The sequence below is a fragment of the Populus trichocarpa genome, chromosome 6 (assembly GCF_000002775.5).
Source record: "Populus trichocarpa isolate Nisqually-1 chromosome 6, P.trichocarpa_v4.1, whole genome shotgun sequence".
Classification (NCBI taxonomy): Eukaryota; Viridiplantae; Streptophyta; class Magnoliopsida; order Malpighiales; family Salicaceae; genus Populus; species Populus trichocarpa.
This window is the reverse complement of record NC_037290.2, coordinates 6,569,371-6,597,058: the sequence shown is the minus strand read 5'-3', so window position 1 is coordinate 6,597,058 and position 27,688 is coordinate 6,569,371. Positions and strand designations below refer to the sequence as shown.

The window sequence follows — 27,688 nt, the reverse complement described above, 5'->3', positions numbered from 1 at the left end:
GCCAGGGAGGGAGAGATGGGAGCATTGCTCCCTTTTATATATATATATAGTATATTCTTCTTCGTCTTCGATCACATTTTTGAAGTTAGTCTAATAAGAGATTTTCTTAAATTACATATTCATGTATATAGCAGCCCTCTTATACGTACTGGGGACACAGAGGGAGAGATTTTTCGCCATCTTCTACACAGCTAGTTGTGAAGAGCTGGAGTTGTGTACAATCAAATGCTCAGGCACATTCCATGTTCAACCAATATTGTTTTTCTTTAAAATCTTTTTATATCTTTATTTTAGTGTTACGAGATAAAAAGTGGAACTACTTTTGATGCATATATCTTGGATTCTAAGTTTGATTTTCTAGAAATTACTCTTTAAATTTTTCCATATTTATCTACTATTAAAAAAAAATGATTAATAAAAAATATTTTCTAGTTAAAAAAAAAATTAGCTTAGTTTTTTAAAAGTATTTTTTTTACTTAAAAAGTTAATAAGTTGAACACTGTTGTACAGTAAAACCACCATTTTTTTTTAGTTTCTTTAGTAATTATAATTATGCTTAATTTTAGTTTCCACAAATTAAAATTATGCTTAATTTATGCTTAATTTTAGTAGGGAGATATTTTTCATCATTCTCAGCTTTTTTGGCATGTAATTATTAAATGTAACGAGCTTTCTTAAGCTTCAAAATGAAAAAACCTCATCTCTAACTGGTATGGATTTTTATCGTATTTTTCGACGCATCGACTTATTAATTTTCTTCTTCACGATTGAGATTTTTTATTATAGCTGGCTTTATCATGCATACATGTTTTTTCCTTCCTATTTTGTAAATGACTAAAGTTTATTATTTGTTATCACAATTATAAGATGAATTAAGCTTCAAGTCGCTAACTTAAGGTAGAAGAGTTGTACTTGAAGCTTTGACTTAAGGAAACAGTGAAGTAGGAAAAAAGATGTCAAGTTTCATAGGTTCAAGAGAGCCAAAACCTATTGCTGGAAGTGATTGGTGAAAACCTAAATTCACCAAAGTGGTGATATTTAAAGTTGTTATTTCAGCATCGAAAATGATATCTCCATTCTCATTTAGCCTTGCGATCTTATATTTTAGCATAAAATACTTTTCTACAGGATGACTAATCAAACAATGATATTTGCAATAATTTAGATTGACCATTTGGTTTGATTTTTTTAGAACGTTTCAACTCTAGTATCTCAATGAGATTTGCTTTGAGCAAATTATTTAGCATTCTAGATATGTTTGAGCCGAAGAATATATTCTTATCGCTCTTTCAGGGATGGCTTCTTTATTTTACCTTTTCGAAAAGTTGTCAGTGTTGCCCGATCATTCATTTTAACTCTAGTTGATACCTTTATAACAATAGAGTTAATTACTAAATACTATTTTCCCTTGACTTTTGGAGCGCTCTTTCTAAATCTACGACCTTCAGATTTATTTCTCTTGGGCTCTTACATAGACAATGATGAGTTTTCATTTGCAACAATGCTAAGTTACATATCGTGTGCTTGAATAGTTAATTCTTCAAAAGACTTTGGTTTGATGCCTTGTAAAATTTAGCATAGTCCCCAATGCATCCTTTAAATACACATATATAGCACAGAAGTTTTGGTAAGCCAATCCCTATAGTTAAGGCTCAAGTTTCTTCATCGATTAGTGTTGTCGATGATAGGCTCCTCTTTCCATTGACATGCATTTGTGAGTTCAATCATGCAAAACACATGATGAGTGTTATAGAAGCGGTTAAGAAACTCGCATTGTAATTGCTCCCAACTATCAGTTGAGCTAGACTCCAAGTTAGTGTACCAGTCAAAAGCATTACCTTTAAAGGATTAAACAAACTATTTTACCATGAGATCACCATCAGTACCGGTATTATTGCAAGTCTTCACAAAGTGAGCCATATGTTGCCTTAGATTCCCCTTGTCATTAAATTATTGAAACTTTAGTGGTTGATAACTTAGAGGCATCCTTAACAGGTTGATCCTTTAGGTGTATTGCTTCGTATAAAAATATGAAGGTTAAACTAAACTCTTACTTGGTCCATGATAGCTTCGTTGATAAGTTTTTTCAGTTGATTCATGGTGAAGATGTCATTGGTATTACTATAGATATTCCTTGTAGCATTGATTATAGAATCCTCAATGACATCTAGTTGATCTACTTGCACAGCTTTGGTAGATGAAGTTTGGCTCTCCTTTAGAGTTTATTTATCAACTTTCTTATCTCGTGGTCTTTTGCCTTGAGTGAAGTCAAAAGCCCCTCGATGAGTTTTTTCAAGTTATCCACTTGAACCTCCAAAGATGTAGTCCTTGTCATCATCATTAATATGGTGCCACAACCCGAAGCCTTATTTGGTGATTGACATAGAGAAGTCTTTACGGGTGAATTGCCAATGTAGTTACCTTGAGTGCTGAAGAAAAGTCTACATGCCCCACTCGACTCTTAAGGTGAAGTTACTTGTAGTTTCAACCTTAGAGTAACGAGATCTCGTTCTCTTCTTGCATTCGACATCAGCTTAAGAATCGTCTTAGTTTGCACATACAACTCGGTGATGGATTTTATTTTTTTATGATGGGGTTAAAGAATATTTAATGGTATGTCAGTGACTTGAATTAACAGCCTTGCTTTTGAAAGTGACAATGGTTATCATGTTCTTTTTAGTTGCCATTAATAGGTTGTTGGAAACTCTTTCTTGAGGAGAAGAGATGAGAGGTAGAGATATCCCTAGTGGAGTCGCTATAAAATTATTAACATAGTTTTGAGCACCTGGAATTAAACAAACACATGTGTATAAATATTGGATTTTATCAAATATATGACTGAGTACAATTTCTATTTAAAATATATAAAACTTAATTTTTTCCTAAGGTTTTTCTTTGGCTTTTTAAAATAAAATAAAAAATTAATGGTAATTGGCTTGACATTAGATTGAGAGACCTCTAGTGCCTGAAAGACTAAATTAATGATAGGAACTCAATTATATATATATAAAAATCGATAAAAATGAGGAAATTAAGATCAAGTAAAAGAGAGGATTGATTAGGGTCTTCGATAATGGGGAATTAAAAGAGGATTGATTGCTAATAAATTGTAACTCCACTTATAATTAATGTCCTCTTCCCTTTTTACAAGTAATTAGAGAAAGATATTAAACATAGAATCAGCTGTGTTGATTAATAGGCTTATATATATATATATATATATATATATATATATATATATATATATATATATATATATATATATATATCTGGCTTGACATCTTTTTACTTAAACAAGTAATTAATAGGCTTATATCTTGTATATATTGAAAAGACAAAAAGAACATGTTCACAGGTAGAACTAACACCTCAAATTATTAAAAATTAAACATATCAACTATATTTCATGAACGGAATTTATTGTCTGGATTATGAATTATTTAAATCAATAGATATTAACTTATAGTGTCTTTTAATATCTTACACTATATAATATTTATAGTTAATTTTTACTACAAAAAACAATAATAAAAAACCATTTTTTATTTACACTACACCATTAAACAGTTTTACCGACGGATTCATTCCGTCGGTGTAAGACACACAACTTGTTGGTAAAAATTTTACAGATGGAATACATCTATCGGAATTTTAATCATTGGTAATTCCCCTATCTATCGCTGATTCTGTCGAGAAAAAAAAAACAAAAAATTCCGCGAGAACTTTACCGACAGACATGTTCCATCTGTATTTCCAACGGTAAATCACTGACGGACTGGCCGTCGATGATTGTGGCATGGGCGGTAAATATTTCAAAACTCTCTGTACATTACTGACGGATATATTTCGTCGATAATATCAACGGTAAACACCGACGGAATTTATTCTTTGGTGATTGTGGCATGCGTGGTAATTTTTTTGCAACTCTTGGTAAAATACCGACAGCTCGGTTCCATCTGTAAGGCCGTAGGTATTTATTTAATTTTTTTAAAAAAACTATTTATTAATAGTAAAAAAAACTAATTAACCAAATAAAATTGTATTAAACATTAAAAATATAAAAATAATGTTAAATAATATTCATCCAAATATTCATTACAAATTTAATGTGTTTCAAAAACAAAATTAAATTAGATTAACAACAGAGCTGAAGGAGGAGCAGGAGGCTGGTTGTTTCCGGGATCATACGGCCAAAAAGCGGCTGCACATGTATCATCACCCATCCTTGATCTAATGTCCATGACCGTTTGACGGAGCTGATCATAATCCGTCGAGAGTCATTCATTTTGTTGTTTCAAGGTCATGAACTCCTCAGACTGAGTGTTCAATGCTAATGGACAGCTCCCAATGGTTGAGACACTACGGGCCACCCGCAAGTTTTCGGCCGTAGTGTTGGAGAGCCCGTAGACCCGATTTTTTTCAGGTCCACCAGACGATCCTACCTCCATCCACAAATCTGGATGGGTCGAAGGATCATCCCCATATCTCTCCCTCAACCGGCTATTATTGGTCTTCTGAAAATTAAAAAAAAATCATCATATTCAATTTAAGAAAATAATAACTTGTGAAATAAAATGATTGAACGAACATACCATGAAGTGTTGAGCACGGTTGTCCATGAACTGTTGCACCCCCTTTTGGCGGTCTTGACTCCGCACGTGCGTCTCTACAAACAACTCCATTGGGCTCTACTCACGTCCAAGAGACGTAGCCTGTAAGGAAAAAAAGGTTGCAAGTTAAATATATTTATAAGCAACAACAATTAATTACAATATATTTCATTTAAATTAATCTTACCATCCGCTTCGTATGTGCACCAAATGGGACGGAGCCGCCAATGTGTGTGGTCATCGAACCATGAATTTGTCGGTTCTGATTGTCGACATCGGATTGTGAGCATTGTGCGAACCGCTCAGACGTCATGTGCTCAATATATTGCGTCCATATATCCCCCGAGATGAATGGCGGTTTGAATTCTCGCCAAACCGCTACCTCATTCCAGCCTTCTAGACCGTTATCTCTCGCATATCTTTTTGCTTTTGTTTTTTGTCATATCAAAAATCATGCAACATACTTTCATAGTAACAAATTAGAATTTAGAACAAAAAATTATAAAACAAAAAATTATATTATTTTCGTTGTTACCTAGTTGCCGCGTGATTCTCCCATACCCTCCCCATAACATTGTTGTTCGCGCTATCCCACTCAAATTTGTGATATGTATAAATAATTCATTTAAAATAAAAATAGTACAAGATATAAAATTATAAAAATAATTTATTAAAAATAAGCTGGAAATTAGAAGTTAACACCTACCTGAAATCGTCGAAACCATGCATCGATATTAGGTCTCCACTCAGGATGTCTGGAAACCTGACTCCATTGAAATAATGGAATCTCCATCAACGATTTAAACGTCGATGTTATTGTTCGGGCAGCCTCAATGCTTGTAAACCTGAAATTAAATAAAATTAATAAAATATTCATTAGTCCTTGGTGATATGAATAACATCTGCAGTCTAAGTGTGATTGGGAAGTATCTAAGTTTTTTATATGCCACGAGAGTCTTTCCGCTGCCAGTTATGGGTTCGTAACGGGAACGCCCACATGTCATGCACTCGGTCAGCTCAGCATTTTCAAGGTAGTATAACATGCAGAAGTTATGGCACATGTCAATTTTCTGGTATCCTAAACCGAGGGGTTTCATCATGGACTTTGCAGTATAGAAGTTCTCTTTCAGCCTGTTCCCTTTAGGTAAAATGTTTCTCGCCCATTCGATAATCTTGTCATAACTGGCCTCACTCAACCTATGATCTGACTTGATGGTGAATACCTATGCTACGGCCGATAATTTATTGTGGTTTGTGCAGTCATCCCATAATGGTTCGTCGGAATCTTTTAACAGATCAAAAAACCTTGTTGCATCTGCATTAAGTTCTTCTTCTACGATTGGACATTCACTGACATTGCCTTCATTCATTCTTATTGCATCCATAACCATATTCCTGTAAGGATTACTGTTGTCATTTACAACTTTATGCACGTTGTTAGCACAAGAAGTTGACCCAACCACCCTTTCTACCATGCTCTCATTAGGAACAAATAGTTCTCCGTGTGCATACCAACACAGGTAATCCTCCATAAACCCTTTGGTTAGAAGATGCATTGTTACAACATCTTGATGCAGAAACTTTTTATTTTTACTCTTCCTGCATGAACACCTAATACCGCCATCAGTAAAATTCCTTGGAATAGATATTGCGAAATTAATAAAACCCTGAATCCCGTTACAATAATCCATTCTCCGCAATCCTTAGGATGAGTCCCGATACATCCATGAACAATCATCCATGACTTCTATCGAACCTCTATAAAATTATGATGACAACATGTATTAATTAACTATGTTACGTAAATAAATTTGCAAAAATATTGGTTTGCCCCGACATTATCCAACAAACTAAAAAAACACTTATGTTAAATATTCATTATCAATTATCAATTATCAATTATCAACGTCCATATAAATTTATGGAAATCACAACTCCGCAATAAAATTGATAAAAATTAAAACGAACCCATTAAACAAGCTATTATTTATTTCATCACAACACATCTAATTCGGTGTAATTCAAACAAAGTTTCAATAATTTACAAACAAATACAATTTGACAAAATCTAAAACAAACTATAACAACTACAAAATTATACATTCATACTACAAGTTTCTTTGACAAATAACAATGAAAAAATATATACTAAAAAAAAAAAAAAAATTGACATTTAAATGTTAAAACTAAAAAGGATAGATTTACATACAATAAATGATAAAATCCACAATAAATTGCTTAGAGAACGAATGTTGTGACCACGTACAAAAATATAAGAAACTTGAGTGCTTGTGTTGAGAAGAGGGGGAGAGTTGGGATAGGTGGTTGGCTATAGTTTGGGAGGGGAGAGTTGGAATGAGGAAGAAGAAGGGGAAGAAGAAGGAGAAATAGAGGAAGAGAGAGTCGCAGAGTGGGTATATATTGGCTTTTACCGATGGAATCACCGACAGAAATATTCCGTCGATATACCCGTCAGTAAGTCCGTCGGTGACTGTGTCACGTCACTGTATGGAGATCCCGGTTTGAATCCCTCGGTCTTTTTGTCGATAAAATCATCTGAAAAAAATCAATGTCATCACACCGTTGCAACTTTTCAAAAATCTACATAATCCATCGGCAATACGGTCGGTATATACCGACAACATTAGAGACAAAATTATTTATGTCGGTAAAAATTACCGACGAAAAAATTTCATCGGTAATTCCATTGGTTTTCGCCGATTTTCCAGTAGTTAATAAAATTACATTTGAGTGAAATTAAAACCATTTCATTAGAAACTCTAAATATCTTTTGATTATGATAATAGTGTCTTTTACCATAAGTAAAACAATTATAATTGTTTGTAAATATATAATAGTACTTATAATTTTTAACGATAGAGAGAAGTCCTTGTATTATTACCTTAATATAAGTAACTCAAACTATTACAATAATAAAAGTTGCTTTACATCCATCACACTAATTATAAGATGCGTGTATCAAATAAATTCTTTTAATATAAGTGTATAAAAAATAATTTATTAATTTACATTAACTATATAGAATCATTTACCGATACAAAAGTTAAGTTACTTTTGATAATATAATTTTTGCTTCATTAAATATAAAATAGCAATTTACTATCATTGTAGTAAAGCTATCCCAAATTGATGAGCTAATAGCTACAAATTTAAAAGTTAATAAACAAATCATTGTTACAAAAGTATTACTCACTTTACCTCCATTGAAGTGGATATATTAACATGTTCGTAAATAGTGTTATGTACCTAATGCAACAATTTATATAATAAAAATTACAATGATTTGCTTTGGTTACTTTAGTTTAACTCCATCATTACGTACCCTTAATTTAAAATTAATTATGGTGTTTGAATATTAATTCAAAATAATAATTTACATTAATTTCATTTTTTAGTGCATCTGATCTTCTTTTTTAAAAAAATTGTATACGTGTAATTGACTATTGAAATACACTACAAGAATCTCTTTAAAAAATGACAAGAAAAAAGATATAACAAGTATTTATTCAGTCTTCATTTTTCATATAATATAACAATTGAGCATTAGAAATATACTGCAAATACCTATTAATTATAAAAATGCTTGTCAAATAAATAGCATCCTAATCAGTCAAAATCTTAGAGTTTGGTTTCCACTCAAAAGCGAATTAGGGTTAGAGTTATTGTTGATTAATTTCTCTTCCATCCTATAATGATCAATATAATTCTCTTAAAAATATAAATATTTATTCCTAAATCATTTAAATCCCTAATTTTCTTTCTACACTCACTATAAATTTCAAATTCAATTTCAATCCTTTTATACTAGTGCTTTTACCTAGGGCTACAATCAAGAATGTCTCCAAACCAAGGATGATCAAGCTTTATACCAAAAAAATAACATTATAATTTGCTTTTTTATTTCATGTTATCTTCTTAAAAACACTATATAATTATTGAGTATTGAAAGACACTACAAGTATGTATTAAGAAAAAAAAATTGTATCAATTAATCCTTTTTATACATATATCATAACTATTGAGCATAATTAAAAAGACATTGTAAAAATCTATTAATTTATAAAATGCACATTCTCCAAACATATATATGGTTCTTCCTAGTCATTTATGAGTATAAACCTTATAGTATATTATAAATGTCTATTGAGATATAAAAAAACCTTTTATTGATGTCTATAATTTAATTTAATTTCTTAATGGTGTATTTAAATGTCTAATATAAGAGTGTTAGATTTTATAAGATATTTAACTATTTAGTTAAAACAATCATAAATTTATAAATCCACAAGTTATTCCACTTTTTTTCTTATAAAATTGTTATATTTTTCTTTGATTCAACAGTTGAATAAGCTTGAGATTATTATTATTATTATTATTATTATTATAACTGTAATAATTTATTACTTCAAGTTAATGTAGCAATCACGATTAAGATTAAGAATTGATGGGGGGGAAATGAGAAATGTCTATATGTTTTTGACGCACCACCTTAAGTTAATCCATCACGTCGGACCAAATCTTACCGATTTATGCATTAGTCGCAGTCATGAGCATGACCCAAGTGGCTGTTCAGGAATTTTCTCTTAAGAAAAAACCGTTAAAGAATATTACTAGCACTTAATTATCTCGCTTAAATATCACTCTAAAGTTAAGCCTCACCAGCTGCCAGTCGGACCAGAACTGCAATTTGCAGCTGAAGGCAATGGCTTCCTGCAAGAAAAGCTTGATCTCAGCCACCTAATTAACAAACCTACCTTTTTCTTCACTGACTATATAAGCATCAGAACCAGCTCTTTCTCTGCATCGAATCATCAGCTTTCTCACACCAGTTTTTCTCCCTTACTAGCTCTCCCATTCTCCATTAAAATTAAGAATCTCGCTAGCTAGGGAACACAATGGGTTCTGCCTTTTTGAGGATTTTAGTCACTGCGTTGTGTGCTCTTTGGATTTTCTCTGAGCTGGTAGTTGCAAAGCATGCAGGCATTACTAGACATTACAAGTTTGACGTATGTATTACGTACTCGATTGCTTTTACCATTTACTTGTTAATAATATTAGCCTCTTGATTATATATCTGCCTATCAGTTGATGTTAGACTCAAAATCTACGTTGTGTTTCTTTCTTTCTTTCTTTGTATAGATCAAGTTGCAAAATGTGACGAGGTTGTGCCGGACAAAGAGCATCGTTACCGTCAATGGTCAGATCCCTGGGCCTCGAATCATAGCAAGGGAAGGGGATCGGCTCTTGATCAAGGTCGTTAACCATGTCCAATACAATGTGACACTCCATTGGTATGGAAGCCTAATCAAGCCTCCCATTACTGTTAGCTTTAGTTTTGTAGATATTAGCACTTAATTTTCTTTCTTTGATTGAAATATCTGATCGGTGTTGTGTATATGAATTTGGAGAGCAGGCATGGAATCAGGCAACTAAGGAGCGGATGGGCAGATGGACCTGCCTACGTAACACAGTGCCCAATTCAAACGGGACAGAGCTATGTATACAATTTCACAGTTACTGGACAAAGAGGGACATTGTTCTGGCATGCTCACATTTCATGGTTAAGAGCTACCCTTTATGGACCCATTGTCATCCTCCCTAAGAAAGGCGTTTCTTACCCATTTCCACTACCTCACAAAGAAGTCCCTATCATTTTTGGTAATTCATCATGACTGCATGTTTATGAGAACTACTAATTAAAGATGCCCAATATATATATATATATATATATATATTAGCCACGTATTGTATTAATTAATTTCCATATCCATTCATTTATCTCTAATACTTCGTAAATTAACTGAAATTACAGGAGAATGGTGGAAAGCAGACACGGAGAAAATTATCAGCCAAGCCTTGAAAACAGGAGGAGCGCCAAATATTTCTGATGCCTACACCATTAATGGTCATCCTGGACTTTTGTATAACTGTTCAGCCAAAGGTACTAATTTGTACCCATAATAGTAGCAAATTGCAAGAGTATGGACGCTATAAATTAGTGCAGTAAATACTCTCGGGATTAGCTAAAAATCAAACCAATTTATTTCATGCAGATACATTCAAGCTCAAGGTGAAGCCAGGAAAAACCTATCTCCTTCGTTTAATCAATGCTGCACTTAACGACGAGCTCTTCTTCAGCATTGCAAACCACAGCCTCACTGTGGTTGAAGCTGACGCAGTTTACGTGAAACCCTTTAAAACCCACATTGTACTCATCACCCCGGGACAAACCACCAATGTTCTACTCATGGCCAAAGCTAAGGCCCCTAATTCCACCTTTCTTATGGCCGCTAGGCCATATGCCACCGGCCCAGGCTCCTTTGACAATACAACCACTGCTGGAATACTCGAATATGACCAGAACCCTTCTGCAACAAACTCCAAAAGCAAGAACAAGAAACTCCCTCTTCTTAAACCGTCTCTTCCAGTGTTTAATGACACAACATTTGCCACAAAGTTTGTCAAGAAAATCCGTAGCTTGGCCAATGCAAGATTCCCAGCTAAGGTCCCAAAGAAAGTTGACAGACGCTTCTTTTTCACAATAGGTCTAGGATCACTCCCTTGCTCACAAAACAAGACCTGCCAAGGACCTAATAACACCATGTTTGCAGCTTCCGTCAACAATGTGTCATTTGTGCAGCCAAATATAGCCCTCCTGCAATCTCATTTCCTTAACCGGTCAAAGGGTGTGTACACAACTGATTTCCCTACCAACCCACCTTTCAAATTCAACTATACAGGGACACCGCCTAGCAATACCATGACTGCCAAAGGAACCAAGGTGGTGGTGCTTCCTTTCAATACTAGCGTGGAGTTGGTGATGCAGGACACCAGCATTATTGGTGCAGAGAGTCACCCTCTTCACCTCCATGGCTTCAACTTCTTTGTGGTTGGTCAGGGTTTTGGCAACTTTGACCCCAAGAAGGACCCTGTCAAGTTCAACCTTGTTGACCCTGCCGAGAGGAACACTGTTGGTGTGCCATCTGGCGGGTGGGTCGCCATACGGTTCCTTGCTGACAATCCAGGTGGGCTTTATAATTTATTATAAGATATATACTATACCTAATGCAAATCATAATATAGCACAAAAGTTTCAAATCTGAAAGGATTATAATATAGAATATGAATATTTACAAATTCTAAGTTATATGCAAAGCAGCGTCCATATCTCAATATTCAAATAAATTAAAAAAAAAATTACATGTCTCACTTGTTGATTTTTGGATGAGCAGGAGTTTGGTTCATGCACTGTCATTTGGAAGTACACACCAGCTGGGGCCTGAAGATGGCTTGGGTGGTCAATGACGGAAAACGGCCGAGCCAAAAGCTGCCACCTCCACCTTCTGATCTCCCCAAGTGTTAAAATTCTTTCTTCTTTTCTCTTTCTTTTTGCCACCGATTGTCCCGAGTACTTTGTTTTTTTTTTCCTTTTCTTTCGATTTTAGTAAGCTGTCTACCCATTCTTTTAATCTTCTTTTTTTCCCTTCCTTGTTTAGTGTTCCTTCAGCTGGCCTGAAGGGTACAATAGTACTCTTAGCTCATGATAATTTCTTTGAATTCCAATCTGTAACAACCCATAAAAAGAGATCGGTGGGTGGGATTTGGACTTTATTTTTAGTAGCTAGCTAGGATTGTAAGACGGGCTATCGTTGTTGAATGAAAAAATAATAATTTCTTTTATTGGAAATTTCATTTCATTGCTTTACATTGTACAACCCAGCAGACAATGCGATGTCAGCTCAATTTCTTTCTTATACTCTGACCAATATCTTTGCATGAAATATATGGCAGTGAATACGTACTTTAGCGGATGATTTAATTATAATATATTTTTTATTTTAAATATTTTTAATTTTAAATATTTATTTATATTTAATTAATGAATTTTTAAGTGAATATAAACTTCACTCTGAAAAAAATTATAAAATTATTATAATTATAAAAATTATATTGCATTAAAACATTATTTTTAAATGTTCATTAATAATATTTTATTAAAACTAAATATTAATTAAAGTTTTTGAAACTGATCCTTTATGCTCTTATAAAATATGTATGGAGTATATCTAAAACTAATATATAGGTGTTTGTCAGATGAAATGTATACTAAACTAACCCACCTGAGAATTACATACAGATAAATAACCTATCTCTATAGAAAGGCTAGCGTGACAATTATGCAAGTGATTATTAAACTTAAGATCACTAATTTATTTTTATATAAAGAATGTTATGTTTCAATTCTGACTACATATTGTTCTAATCAAGAATAACATGTGAGCAAATATTGGATATAACATAAATTATATAAAACATTAAACTGCAAACAAATTTAGTACCTGACATAGATTTTCAAAACATACATTGAAAAAAATATAACATGATTGTTATTTTGTGTTATATGGTAAAAAAGTGTGCTGAAATTGAAAAATGGAAAAAGAAAAATCCTCATATTTAGCACTTTAAATTTTATTTTTATTTAATTCCTATTTAGATACTCCACCTTCACTTTTATCTATTTAGTTTAAATTTATGAAATTTATTTTTTATAAAAGTGATGATGAGACTACTTTCTTATCCCACACGAGTCATTATTAAAAAAAGAAAGAATACGGATTGAGAAAAAATGAAATAAATCAAGAAAATAAATTAGTATTTTGAAAAATTAAATTAAATTAAATACTATGAAAAATAGAATATTTTAAAAATAATTAAATATTAGTTTCAATATGAAATTGTGATAAAAATAATATTTATTTAAATTTAAGATAATATTTATTTAAAATTCAAAATTTAAAACAGTTTTTTTAATTAATAATTTTTTTTTTAAGAAGTAACAGATGAGACATGAGTTTTGAAAGTTTTTTTAAATAAGTTTTTAATTGTGTTATTATTATTAATTTTCTATTTAAAATCTCTCACAATTACTTAAAAAACTCGAAATCAAAATCACACGTACGGGATCATATATATTTTTTAATATATTGAATTATTGTTTTTATGATTTATTTCCTTAATAATCCAATATTTGATTTTCCTTTCTGCTATATTATCTTCCTCGTATACTTAAAAATTACCATTTAAATTGGTTTCTTTTGTAAATGTTTAAGATATCAAATATTTTTTCAAACAGTATTAATTTAGTTTCTAACCAATAAGATTTTGATTAGATTGGAGTTTTCTTACATTAGATAAGGGATTCAAAATCAAATTCACCAAAGTAATTTCTATCCTTTTCTTTACGATTAAGCTATAAATTAACACCTATTTTTAACAAAATTAATTAATTCTTTTATAGCTCAGCCCCTCTCTCAATTCATATTCCTTTTAATTTCAATTATCTTTTATTTTTTAAAAAATAAAATAAATAAAAGAGAAGTGAGTAAGATGAGAAAATTTAATCTGTTAAGAAGGATTTGTTTTTTAAGGAAATTAATTAATTAACATTATAAAAATTAATTAATTAATTTAAATAAATCATATGGTTTAAGTTATAATTAAGGAGATATTTAGAGTGTGGTTGGAGTTTTTTTTTAAAATATTTTTATTTAAAAATATATTAAAATAATATTTTTTATAACAGTATAAGAAAACAATTTAAAAATATAAAAAATTATTTTTTACAAAAAAAAAATTCAAATTTTAACAAGAAAAAAACATGTTAACATACTTGAATAAGGTTTATATACAATTGAATGAAAAAGGAAAAAGAAAGAAAAGGGCTTTGTGAACGCAAAACAGGCAGTGGCCATTTGAGTAGTAAAAGCAAAGAAACCAAACGGCAACATCTTAGAAATTAGAAGCAAGCCGTCACCAACCTCCTCAACTCTGTCCTATTTTAGTCATTCCCTTCCCTTCCCTTCCCAGAGACGCCGTCGTTTCAACGCCGGTGCCTTTGGTTTCCTTGCCTCCTAACGATGAAGCGACCCCTCAGCTTCTCCCTTCCGGTAACCGTCGTCGTTTTAGCCATACTTTACATTTACTTGTCCACGATCTTTGTTTTTATAGACCGTTGGTTCGGTCTCATGTCTTCCCCAGGCATCATGAACGCCGTCGTTTTCACAGCTCTTGCTCTCATGTCTGTTTTTAACTATGCCATCGCTATCTTGACGGATCCGGGACGGGTCCCTCCCTCTTTCATGCCCGATGTCGAAGACTCTGATAACCCAGTCCACGAGATCAAACGCAAAGTAGAGTAACAAAGGACTTTCCCTTTTGGAATTTTCCATGCCATTGTTCTGTTTCTGTTAATTTCATTGATTTCTCTGTTAGTTAAGTTGTGTGTGTGTGTGTATATATATATAAGGTGTGGACATTGCGTCAATGTTGCAATTTTGTTTATTGCCAAACGGATTGGTAGCTTAAATGAATGTTGTCTGTTGCTATTCAACTGATTTTGATTGCTGCAATATTCCTACGTTGGACAAGTAAGTGTATATATGTCTAATTGAGTCGAGGTGTTAACACACACGTCTTGTTGACTATGTCTTGTTGTCTTGCTCCCAGAAGTTGATGTTTGGGAAGCTAATTGAGTTTGAAAATTTTGTGCGTTGAAATATTCGACTGTCCTTTTTTTCTTTTTGCACTGCAAATTTACAATTTGCAATGTTGATTTTATGAGCTCAAAAGTTCGACTTCCTTTGTTTGAAGCCATTTGCATTGTACCTGGATGCTTGATTTTGATACATCATCTGAGTTGATGGATGTTTCAGGGTCTGATTTCATTTTCTGGAAATAGAATGCCATCATGACTTTCCTAACTAGGGTTTTCGTCGCCTCATTCTCTTTGGGGTTGACTGATCTCTTCCCATATCGAATTCAAATGCCTGTAAAAGAATAAGATACTGCTCTGTTCAAATGATTTTGAGGATGGATGAGTGGTGACCTAGTGGTTACGGCCTAACATCCTTCTGGATTTCATGCCAGATGGCTTAAAGTTTAATAGTCACTGTTGCCGTGTGGTTAAATGCATGTTAAAATACATATAGAAACAGAAAGAATATTTTCAATTAGTTGTTTTCTTTATTTAGACGTGTGAACTGATCATTGTAACATACAAATGCACTTAAAACCTGAAATTGCAACATTTCTTGAAAGCAGGTGATTTTCTATATTAGTGAGAAACTCGAGCCCTGGCTTCCCATATATGACACTTCGGTGGATGTTTGCAGGGAGGAGACTTGAGATTTTGCCAGAAGTGTTCTCACTTCAAGCCTCCACGTGCTCATCATTGCCGTGTTTGCAGAAGATGCGTGTTGCGAATGGTATGCATGATCTAAGTTTTCATTCATCCCTCTTCTCAAATGTCCTTGTTAATCTGTTAAAGTGCCACCTGTTGATTGTAAGGATCATCATTGCATTTGGATAAGTAATTGTGTGGGCCACGCAAACTATAAGGTCTTCTTCGTCTTCGTTGTGTATGCTGTAATAGCATGCATCTACTCCCTGGTATGTAACCGTTTATGTCCAACATCATTTGAGCATGTTCTCTTGAGAATTGTACTGTTTCTTTATCATTCTGTAACTTTAGCTTTCAATTGTTTGGTTGTCATTGTCCTTTATTTCATATGGCATTCCACCTTTCCCCTCTCAAGTTTTTACACTATTGAACTACAGTTGGTGGATGACAACAGAGAAAGTCTACAAATTCATTTTCTTTACGATTCTCCTCACTTAAAATTTTCAGGTCTTGCTTGTTGGTAGTCTAACTGTTGACCCTCAAAAGGATGAGCTGCAAAGTGGTGACTCTTTCAGAACCATATATGTATGTCCGCTTAAATTTCATTCTTTTCCGAACCATATATGAATGTATGCATGTATGTCCCTGTAAATTTCATTATTTTCCAAATCATATATGTATTTATGTTTGTCCCTGTATATCTCATTTTTTCTGCTAGTACATAATACATTAAACTCAGCGCATCACTTTACTATTGCAGGTCATTTCTGGGCTGTTGCTAGTTCCGTTAAGTGCGGCACTTGGTGTTCTTTTGGGTTGGCATGTGTACCTAATTTTGCAAAACAAAACCACTATCGAGGTTATTGGAAATTAATAAATTATTGTTTCATAACTTTTCTAATACCCGATTTATTCCTAAATTTTTATGGTTTTTATGGTATGTTGACAGTACCATGAAGGGGTGAGAGCTATGTGGCTAGCAGAGAAAGGAGGGCATGTCTATAAGCACCCGTATGATGTGGGCGCTTATGAAAATCTGACAACGGTGAGAACATTGTGCCCTTTTCTTTATTTTTTTTCTTGGCTGAAAAATTTGTGATTGACATGATGCATGCTTGGAAAATTTTACCATAGTTGGTTTTCATCTCCTCCGTGCTGATACTTCCCCCCTATTGTCGTTTCTCCATAAATGACACTGATTTAATCTCTTGAGGAACACGAGAAGGCTTGAATGTATTTTATAGCTTTCAGGTTGCTGCTTCTGTGTAGATGCATCCTGCATCCCAACATGTTTACACAGTCATGATCATGTAGACAGCTAGCAGTGATCATTTGAGTTGATTTGGGTGTGATGTTTTAGTTTTCATCTTGGTTGAAGCACTCTACATTTATTCAAAGTGGATATAAATTCAAGTTGTTTGGTTTCTTGATGAAAACTATTAGTCTCCACATACTCCACGTCCTTGAAACTTGGGACTTTCTATTGTGCCGAGTTGTGTACCACAGCACCTCTGTAGTCCATTCAACTTAAGCTAAATGGTTCAACCACATCAATTGCAAGACCTATTTGGTTCAACCACATCAGCTGCAAGTAGCTCATCGAATTGCAGAACCATTAAAGCTAGAAAAGTAACCCACTCTAGAGACAGGCTATGCTTAATTGCTCCATGTCCAGCTGTGGCAGCTGTCTGGACCAGTTTGAGCTTCTTAGGTATGGTTTATGTTTGCACAACTTACCTTACCGTGTCAGGGCCATGGTGGCTTGGCTAAATTGGCCTGTTTAGACAATTCTGGTTAGCTACCGCCGTGGGATTGTGGTGTATGATTTGTTAAAGTAGTATAAATTTAGCTGACACTTAAGGATTAGGACAGTTATATTCTGCATGTCAATTCATGAACTGACTCAATTTTTTTTTGGGGGGACTGCTTTAGGTCTTGGGTCCAAGTATCTTCTGCTGGGTGTGCCCAACATCAGGACATATTGGTTCAGGTCTCCGCTTCCGTACAGCCTATGATAGTATGACCGGTGCATCCGTGAGATAATCAAGTTACATTTCGTGTCAGTGTAACTCCATTGGCAATTGCAGGGCTGGATGATTGTTGATATTGAGATGCTGTCGTTCAGCCCCCATTTATCTGCCCCAACTTGTAGACGTTTTATTTAGCGTGGCCCTTGAAATACCACCGAGCAACCATAGAACCAAGAGTCTAAGAAAGGCCGTTGTCTGCTATTTGAGGAAGGCAATGTGATGTGAGTGGCCGGATCAAGAACGAATCAGTTTGGGAAGCAATTTGGTATAGCAAAGTGCAGTTCCGTGTCTTTTTTTTGTCCTGTTTTTCGGGGAATTTCAGGATAATGTAGAGCTCACAGACGATAAATACATTATGTATAAACAAGGATTTCGAATCCTTGATCTCACCTACATGAACGCTTATAACTTAGAATTGTAAGATTTGTAACATCAAACAATAAATTAATGAAGCAATTTTGTTTTTTCGCCTTCATTATCGTACTCGAATTGCATATCTTCGATCAATGGCAGCATCCTTGTATTATGAATTTTGCAAAAATATGAGACTAATTCAGTGTGCAAATGCGCTGTGTATATGTATAATAATAGGAGGGGGGTTCTTTACTAAATTTATAGATTCATCAATATTTTAGTCTCAAATCCGGTATTTACTACATTTATAGTTTCAATTGTTTTGAATCAATATAATTAAATATTATTTTCTCAAATCAAGTATTAAATTAAAGTCAAAACTTATTGTTTACATTGAGTTAACTAAAATAAATTTTCAAGTTCAATTTCAAATCAATTTAATATAAAATGATTAAATTGAAAAAAAAAATAAAGTGATTATAAAATTTAAAAGATACAAAAATTAAATTAAAAATTAAAAATATAGTGGGTAACCATTGCAATCAAAAGCAATCAAGAGTTGATTGTGTATTCCTCGGATGTTGCATTTTCATTTTTTCCCTTAATATATCTCTCTCTTCGCATTGTCTCTCGCATTCATGATTTCAAACAATATTTCCTAGTTCATTAAGCATTAATTTGACAAAATTAAACTATAATTGTTGCTAATAATAATAATAAAAATAGCAAGGACTAAATTTAACATAAAAAATTGACACTTTACCATTTTAGAGATGGCAAAGCACAAAAACCAAGGAGAGGAGAGAGAGAGAAGAGAGAGGATAGTAAATAAATAAAGAATTGATCACCACACTCGAGCCCCTTGCCATCATCATGTGCCATCTTATAAGGAAGCTCCAATCGAGACAATTTCAATGGAACCAAGGAATTCAACCATTGGAGCTTGGAGGAAGCCACACACGTCACCATAATACAATGACCTCCTTCACTTGTTACACACGCTGTCCACTTCTCCATTTTAGTCTGTTGTTTGACAAAGAAAAAGGTTGAGCATTTGTTTCAATTTTAAATTTAGTCCCTAAAGATTCAATTATTTTAAATCAATAAAATTACATTTTATTTTGCCAAATCTATCATTATCTGAGTCTTGAAATTTTTTCTTGGAATTCAAAATTAAGCCAAAAAAATAAATCATATAGTTCAATCCCACTTAAACATTATGTGAAAGACTCTAATTGAAAAAAAAAAGAGTTAAGTGACAAAAAAAAAAAGAACTGAAAAGGGGATTGAACATAGGACAACTAAAATAAATTATTAAGGCCAATTTCACATCAACTAAATATAGAAGATCAAATTAAAAAAAGAAGTTAAGTGATAAAAAAATAAATAAAAATATATTGTAAAGAACTATTACAATCCTTGGTATTTTGTCTCTTGGCCTATAGTGAAACCAAGAAACATTTTAGTTTCTTTATAATTTTAGAGACTTCATCATTTTGGAATATTGAGTCGGTGGATAATATTAATTTATGAAAAGTTTTGTTGTATAGTGTTCTCATATTAAAAAAAAAGGAGATTATAAGTGGGTTTCATTAAACAAATATCGGGCCCATAGTGTAATGAAGCTCGCGCCATCCTTCAATGGTCCTATGTGACATGAAATGGTGTTGCGTCTGAGTCAATACAAAAAAAAAAAAAGAAAAAAGGCTCATTCATTCACTGCACACATATTTACATTTAATTGTAGATTTGCACAGTAAAATGATCATTTTTCATTCTCAAACAAAATTATTTAACTAGTTATTGAGGGTAAAACTATTTTTTCATGGGGTATAGTTGTCATTATCATATTGATTGGGTATGAATTAGATTTTTTACATTTTAGATGCACAATAAAATAACTTAAATAACCTTAAAGACACACAAAATTGAAATTGGAATCCAAGGGCCTTTTGATCTTTTAATGCTTTAATTGCATAATAGAATGACTATATAACTCTTAAAAGTAAAAAGAATCAAACCGATGACCAGGGGCACCTTCATCATTTCATTATGGTTTTTTTTTAGTTATAATCGATTTGAATAAGGGGTAATTGAATCTTTTAACAAATATAAATATGATTAAAAAATAAAAGTTGCTAGCGCATGCCACAAACGCTAGCAAGTGAGAGGCGCCCACACTTTTTCGGTAGCGTGTTTGGCGCTTCCTAATAGTCAAATGCCACCTCTTGTGATGGTATTGGAAGTGTCATGCCGTGAACTTTTTTTTTCTCCCTCTTTTCTCTCTCCTCACCTCGAATTTCACGCTAACCCTTTTAAAAATCAAATGTGTCATATCAATTTGTATTAGTATCAATTTTGATCTCATTTTTTTATTGCTATTTGTTTTGATTTTAAGACTTTTTGAAGATTTTTTTTCTTTAATTTCTTCTCTCAACATTTTATTTTATTTAATTTTGTATACAATTTGATCCTTATTCTTTTGATTTTTATTTATTTTGTTTTTTAATCTTGGATGATTAGGAATTTTACTTTGTGATTGTTTTTGTATTTTTTTTATATGAGGTAATCCTGGTCTCATCACCCGGATCACAAGTTTTGAAAATTACCTGGGTTTAACTTTGGTCTTTTTGAAGGTTTTTTTTTTAATTTTATCATTTAACATTAGGTTATCAAGCTCTAAGCTTCATGACTTTTTTTTTCTTTCTTTTCTATGAGGTTATTATGATCTCATATTCCGAGTCATGAGCTAACTTAGGTTAACTTGAGTTTTTTTTTCTGCTATTTTTTTAAATTGATTTTTTCTCATTCTCACCTTTTATTATTTAGTTTGCTTAAGAGTTAATCTCTATTTTTTTATTCAATTTATTCTGTGCAAGCTTATTATGATCTTATGATCGAATCACGAATTTAACATACCGAGTTGAGTTAATTTTTTTTATTTTTTTTAAAATTGATTTTTTTCAGTTCATCCTTCAACATTTGCTTTGTTGTTAATTGAGCTTTACATTTCTTTTATTTATTTTATGATATTATCTCATTCTTATTCAATTTTTACTTTGTTATTAAATAATATTATTGAGATCTTTTAATAATATTTAAAGAGTATTTTTTAAATAATATTGATAAGCATTTATTTTTTTATTAATCATAATTTTTTTTATTTTTTATAATCATATTATTAAATTAATCGAGTTTGCTAAACTCATTTTATTTAACAAAGGTTTTTTTTTTATTTAAAAAAAATACTATAATTAATTAGATATTTTTTTCACGATAGAAAAAATTTACCTGTCACACGCAAAGCACGGCCACCTATTTAGTGATGCCAGAGCTCCGGATCCTATTAGTTCGTGCAAGACACGCTCCATAGTGGCGCATCCAGTTCGATCACCACTGTAGTTATAATCTCACAGTCCTATCTCATTTCGTTGTCTCTCTGCCTGATATGGATGAAGATAGCGGTGACCCATCTGAGATTAACAGGTTTGCTTCCTGAATTTTTGGTTCTCTTGCTTTTTAATCACTATTTCTCTCGGAAGAAACCTTGGATTTGGTGAAGGAGGCATGTTGAGACTTGTGGTTTGATTTTTATTGTTGTGTAAATCAGCTGAAATGTGCTAATTGTTTTTCCTTCTGTAATATTGTAGAAACGATCTTTGTTTGAACATCAAAGGAATAGTTTTTAGTACTATTTAAATTGAAGTAGTTAAGCTAGTATCTCAAACATTTCTTGCAGTTCTATACAAAATTACTAAACATATAGAGTAAGGTGGCGCAATTGAATAGTTTTTAATATTTCTTGCTATTTTTTTTCTGTTTTCTTCGGCTAAAAGAAATTCAGCGATTGTTTTGTATGATCCTGGACGAGAAAATGTATAAAACATATAGATAACAAGGTTAGCGGCAGCTTGTTTTGGTTCAAGGCTAGGTTTTAATTTTCCGTCTCCTTAGTTTGTAGCTTCTCTGTCAAAAATCCATTCATTTGCATTATTTGTTGGGACTTAAATGCTTAAAGAATTTACATTATTGAATAGGATTGAAACTATGTCGATGTATTATTTATTCATTAAAAATAGATGTTCTTAGAATATATGAATCTAATGCTTTTACCTAGTCTCCGTAATAAGATGGAATTAGAGGAGAGAATTATGTTTTGAGCATCTTCTCGTATTTGTGGTTAGCAATAATGGAAACTTGTTCATCTCCTTAGTATGCATTTTTATCCAAATTGATGATCATGTACTTTTGCTTCTTGTCCATATTATCAGAAAAACAGCTTCTTACTCGTCGTATGGTGTTCTTTTTTTTTTTTTTTTTCCACTTTTGCTTTCAGCTTCCAGTTCAAAGAAGCACCCAACTCCAAATTGTTTTGCTTAAACAAGAAAAGGAAGTTGCAGGATGAGCAAGTAGGCTTGCCCATTTCAAAGCATAAATGCTGGGATCATCGCTTACCTCTTGAAACTTCCACAATATATGAAGAAAATCAAGAAGAGAAAGACTTAATCACACACATAATCAAGGAAAATGCTGAAAGACGGGCCATTGATGAAGGATCAGATCCTGAATCAGCTAAAGATAGCAATAGCTTTGTTGGAGATTCTGACTCTGCCATGTCTGTGTCTGGCGAAGCTAAATTGGAGATGGAGGTTTCAAAGATATGGTCACCTGACAGGCCCTCAACTTCATCATATAACTGGGGCAACAGTCTCAAGGATACACAATATTCTCCAGACAACGCTGCAGCTCCAAGACATGCTGGAAAAGAGGAATTGGTGTTTGTGGAAGGCAAGGATGATCATTGCTGTCATTATGATGGACTGCAAGTATATCAGAATCTTGAAGAGCCCATCCTAGAAATTGAAAGCCCTTTAAATTACAGTTGCTCTGAGTTTGGGACCGACAACATTGAGCCATGTACAGATAAAGAAGTTGATGACATTCTCTATTCCAATGAGTTGAATCTAAATGGGTACGTGCATTCATCTGAAGGATGGGCCGTCAACCAAGGTAATTTAATTTGCCAGCATACCTGTGGTTTGCAAATTCATGGGTTCAAACCATGCCATCTTATCTTGGTCCTCTTTTGCTTGTTTAAATGACAACATAATTTGAATAGTATTTACCTGCATTTGTATTTAACTTGATGTCATTTACTTTGACTGCAGATGCTCAATCAAGCCCCAGAAAACCAACCATTGATCAAGAATTTGAGCAGTACTTTTCCATGCTTATGATGTAACAGTGAACACTTGTATTTAGTACATATCTGTTGCGCGTGACTGATTAGAGTGCCAGTCAAAATGTAAAGTAGCTTTCCTTTTTCTGGCATGGGATAATTGTAAGTGGTTCAATTTAGATATAGCGATGCCCTTTTCCTTCCAATGTTTTGAGCCAGCTTAGTTTTGCTTGCTGAACACAGCTGTGTACTGCTTCTCTATGGTTCTTGTATCATACAATTTGTAAACCTGTAATTATATTGACCGAGGTCAGTCTTAACGGATCCTCATGTTGGTCGTATGGATTGAGAACTTGCGGAGAAACAACTCAACTTCTTAATGCAGTGCTTGATTCAGTACAAAATGAAGAACGGGAATAAAATGTTACGATCGCACCAGCCGAGAATCGATACCGGGTCTGTTCCGTGGCAGGTTACTATTCTACCACCGGCGCTTAATGGAATCCTTTTTCTACGTAAATTATTTCTTAATATGGTGTGATTGAGGGATCCCAGGCTGCAGAAGCATCATGGAAGGCTTTATGGAGTGCATGTCGAAATTAAAAATGTCATTGATACGTGCTTGCAAATGATGGTGGACATTTGTTTATTTAAATTTTATTGACTATTCTTCAGATAACCAACGTTGCCTAAGGTTTTTACTAACATGATCTTCCACAAAACCTTCATTTTATTCCTTTTCAGTCTCTGGTTTCCACTGTTTGACACTGAAAATTGTATTTGTGGTTTCACGGAGGCCGAAGAATCCACGTCAGTGATATTCTATAAATACGAATCCAACTCTTGTTCAACTAGAACACACCGGAGAACATGTAGTTTTTTCATAGAAGCCTAGTATGAACTAGAGAGAACCTTTTTCCTTGCAGCATTGAATTGCTCCATCAAACATGTCGTTAATCCCATACTTGTATTCGAAACCAGTATCCAGTAGTTGGGTCTAATGGCCTTTTAACTTCCTTCAGATGTCTGCCAAGAAAACGAAATCAAACAACTTGTTTACATTTTCAAGACTAAAATTGGAATGCTGGGAAAAGGATAAGAATTTCTCACTCCAATGTTGGTATTGGGCGCTCAGGGTACTTGGCAGAAAGAAGATTATTCATCTCTTCGATTGTTAGCTTGTCTGAAGAACAAATATACCTCCCTTTTGCTTAATTCAAGGTACTTGAGATAAAACTAATATTCCATAAGGTACTTGAGATTCTTTAAGATATAAATCTTCATTATTACAACATTAAATAAAAACAGGTTTCGGACAATCGCCTCGCAGGAGCACATGGGCAAGTAGGTAGTTTGTCCTAGATTCATTGAACTAGAGAAGACCCTTTTCTTTGCAGCATTGAATGGCCCCGTCAAACATCTCTTCAAGCCCATACCTAAATTTGAAACCAGAATCGACTAGTTTCTTCGAGGACAGACCAGGGATTTTAAGGCCTTCAACATCCTTTAAATATCTGCCGAAAAAGAAACATTAACACGTACGTACTTTCGGATTTTAAGATCAAGTGAAGAATGCTGCAGAATTATTAAGGGATAAGAATCACTCACTCTAATGTTGGTATTGAGTAGTCAGGATACTTGGCAGAAAGAAATTCAGACATCTCTTCAATTGTTATAGTGTCTTTAGAACAAATATACCTCCCTTTTGCTTCAGGATATTCAAGGAGGAAAATATGTGCCCTAGCCACATCATCAATGTGTAACATGGGTGCGTTAATGAGTAACCCGTACTGTTCCCGATCACCTGAAACGATGTCCGTTAGGCCAACAGCTTTCAGAAGAACACCATAGAAGAAAAGCTCGGATAAGAGAACTTACCCAGCACCATAGCCAAGGAAATGTGAACTGAAGAAGGCATGTTTGGACAGATGAAGGGGCCATGAATGTAGGTTGGGGCTAAAGTTACAAGGTCCAATCCATGTTCTTGTGCGAATTCAAGAGCTCTTTTCTCCGTTAAAGTTTTGGAAATAAAGTAAGGGCCTATGGGCAAGTTTGAGGCTTTGATATAATCAACATCGCTCCAGTAAGCTTCATCCATCATCTCCACACCACTGCCATTAAAAGCTACCGCTGATGCACTAGAAGTCAACACAACTCGCTTCACTGTCTTTGAGTTCAAGCAAGCCTTCAAGATTCCTAATGTTCCATCAGTTGCTCGTTGGATAACTACTTCCTCAGGTTCTCCATTTCCAAAATCTAGAGTTGGGGAAGCTACATGAAAGACACCAATACATCCTTTAATAGCCACGTCAAAGCCGCTGGGTTCACTTAAATCTGCATAGAAGATTTCTAGCCTCTCTGATCCTCCTGGTAGACTCGTCAGGAAGCTAACGTCCCTCTTGTGTTCTGGTCACATAGACAACACAAAGTTAATATATTGAAAATCTTTAAATTATTATTTTATTTATTTTAAAATTTTTATTCTTTTTTAAATAGTGATTAATCTTTAAATTATTTTGATAATTTCATAATACTTCAAAGAGAATATTATAATTTATCTTTAAATCTTTTATATTAAATTATATATAGATAAGTTGTTTTTACATGATGTATTGATTAGAATGAAAATCATATGAGCTTAGAAATAAAAATTAACTTCCGAGATAAATAAAAAAAACATATAAAAGTAAAAGAAAAAACAAGATAGAACATACATATAGATCTATCTTTTACTTCTTACAACAAGGAAGATTAATTTTTTACTTTTATCTTTAATTAACATAAACAACTCTTTTTATGATTTATCAATTAATATATTATTAATTTATTTTATTACAAGCATGCAAAATCCTTCTATTTCTCAATGGATTAATTTTATGATATTGAAATTTTTCATCTGTCCTAACATAAGAGGAAATAAATAAATAGAGAACTTACCTGGGTGAGGTCTAACAGTCGTGTTAACAGAGTAACCTTGCTCCAGGAGCTTCATGATCAGCCACGAGGCTACGAACCCAGTCCCCCCTGTAACACATACTCTGCCTTTCTCTCCTTCCATCTCTCTCTCTCTAAATTAAGATGAGTTCAAATAATATTGTGGTGGTGGTGGTGGTGAATTTTTTTTTTTTTTTTTTTGCGGTGGTGCTTCTTCCATCTCTAGCTAGCTTATGTAGCCATGGAAAGAAACGTGTCAATCCTTCGTTGTTATTTTTGTAAGTGGCGCAATGAACCAAAAACTGTCATTTATTTGACTTTTCAAGCAATCACTTGGATTTTTCTTGTCCTATCATTTTTCCCTTCAAATTGCAGAAGCGGTTGATCTGTATTTAAACAGTAAGGGTTTGTTGAGATTAATGTTGAAAGTGGTTTTTTTTTTTTTGAAATATATTAAAATAATATTTTTTATTTGATATTATTATATTAAAATGATCTAAAAAATTAAAAAATATTAATTTAAAATTAAGAAAAAAAAATTTAATTCTTTTTTAAAATATTTTTAAAATATAAAAAGAAACAGGTGCCGCGGGCTAGGGAATTGTCTCTGCTTTTTATTAACAACAGTTGAACTCTTTTGCCATCTTTTGCACACAGTTAACAACGTAATTCCTATACAATTCGAAGACGAAGCGTTCTGGTCAACTGAGTTGTTGCACTTGTCCAGCAATTCGGCCGTCATTATTCTGGATCAGGAATTTTATAGTGCGGAAAGAAGGATGAATTATTATTCTTGTTCTTTTTTATTTTAATATATAATTTTAAAGGTTTGGATCACCGTTTAAGTATTAAAAATTATAATTGATTTTTAAAATCTAGATAAAAGAACTAAGAGGATAATATCACCCCTAGCATACTATAATTAAGATAAACTGTATTTTATATTTGTTTGATTATTATTAAGTTATTGTTGTGTTTTTTAACTGTTGGTTTGTCTATTGGATAAATCAGGTTTGTCCCGGCAAGATGGATCATGGTTTCATGAATTAAGTCTAACCATTCTAAACCCAAATTATATTTCTTGTATTTTTTTAAATATTAAAAATACGTTATAAGTTTATAATTCTTGATATTAAAAATAAATAAATTAGTTTTTATTTTTGTGCTTTTAAAATTTAGATCAAACTCTAATAAATATTTACAAACTTCCTGTAAAATTTATACATGCAAAAAAAAAAAAAAATTAAGTTACGACATAAGTAATGAAGTAATAAAGGGTTTGAAATAATGATTTGTGGTCTCGATTCCACAGTATTGACCAAAAAATCTACTACACTCTGTGATATTTTCATTTGAAAATGGCAAAATAGAAAATGCTATA

The 27,688-nt window shown here is 33.0% G+C and overlaps 4 protein-coding genes across 5 annotated transcripts; 3 read left to right on the top strand and 1 right to left on the bottom strand.

The window, feature by feature from the left end:
- The first annotated feature begins 9,424 nt into the window (after nt 1-9,424).
- On the top strand, nt 9,425-12,318 carry LOC7454937 (laccase-17). Its single transcript, XM_002309033.4, has 6 exons — nt 9,425-9,637; nt 9,771-9,922; nt 10,045-10,289; nt 10,444-10,572; nt 10,685-11,656; nt 11,864-12,318. The coding sequence occupies exons 1-6, from the start codon at nt 9,527-9,529 to the stop codon at nt 11,992-11,994; spliced, it is 1,740 nt and encodes a 579-aa protein (XP_002309069.1). The 5' UTR covers nt 9,425-9,526; the 3' UTR covers nt 11,995-12,318.
- Nucleotides 12,319-14,346: 2,028 nt separating this feature from the next.
- Nucleotides 14,347-18,315, top strand: LOC7454936 (probable protein S-acyltransferase 16). 2 transcript variants are annotated; one of them, XM_024602571.2, is made up of 8 exons: nt 14,347-14,578; nt 14,670-14,821; nt 15,803-15,895; nt 15,978-16,079; nt 16,318-16,395; nt 16,571-16,669; nt 16,760-16,855; nt 17,743-18,315. In XM_024602571.2, exons 2-8 carry the CDS (start codon nt 14,675-14,677, stop codon nt 17,851-17,853), a joined length of 726 nt encoding a protein of 241 aa, XP_024458339.1. In that variant the 5' UTR covers nt 14,347-14,578; nt 14,670-14,674; the 3' UTR covers nt 17,854-18,315. The 2 variants fall into 2 exon arrangements, with proteins under 2 accessions (XP_024458339.1, XP_002309068.1); XM_002309032.4 differs by having other exon boundaries at nt 14,347-14,821.
- Nucleotides 18,316-21,513: 3,198 nt separating this feature from the next.
- Nucleotides 21,514-23,697, top strand: LOC7487264 (protein FAR-RED-ELONGATED HYPOCOTYL 1-LIKE). Its single transcript, XM_002309031.4, has 3 exons — nt 21,514-21,680; nt 22,531-23,204; nt 23,363-23,697. The coding sequence occupies exons 1-3, from the start codon at nt 21,643-21,645 to the stop codon at nt 23,434-23,436; spliced, it is 786 nt and encodes a 261-aa protein (XP_002309067.1). The 5' UTR covers nt 21,514-21,642; the 3' UTR covers nt 23,437-23,697.
- Nucleotides 23,698-24,166: 469 nt separating this feature from the next.
- LOC7487263 (vestitone reductase) lies at nt 24,167-26,579 on the bottom strand. Its single transcript, XM_002308129.4, has 5 exons — nt 26,311-26,579; nt 25,252-25,779; nt 24,982-25,177; nt 24,484-24,887; nt 24,167-24,399 (listed from the first exon to the last, which is right to left on the bottom strand). The coding sequence occupies exons 1-4, from the start codon at nt 26,429-26,431 to the stop codon at nt 24,746-24,748; spliced, it is 987 nt and encodes a 328-aa protein (XP_002308165.1). The 5' UTR covers nt 26,432-26,579; the 3' UTR covers nt 24,167-24,399; nt 24,484-24,745.
- Between the last annotated feature and the right edge of the window lie 1,109 nt (nt 26,580-27,688).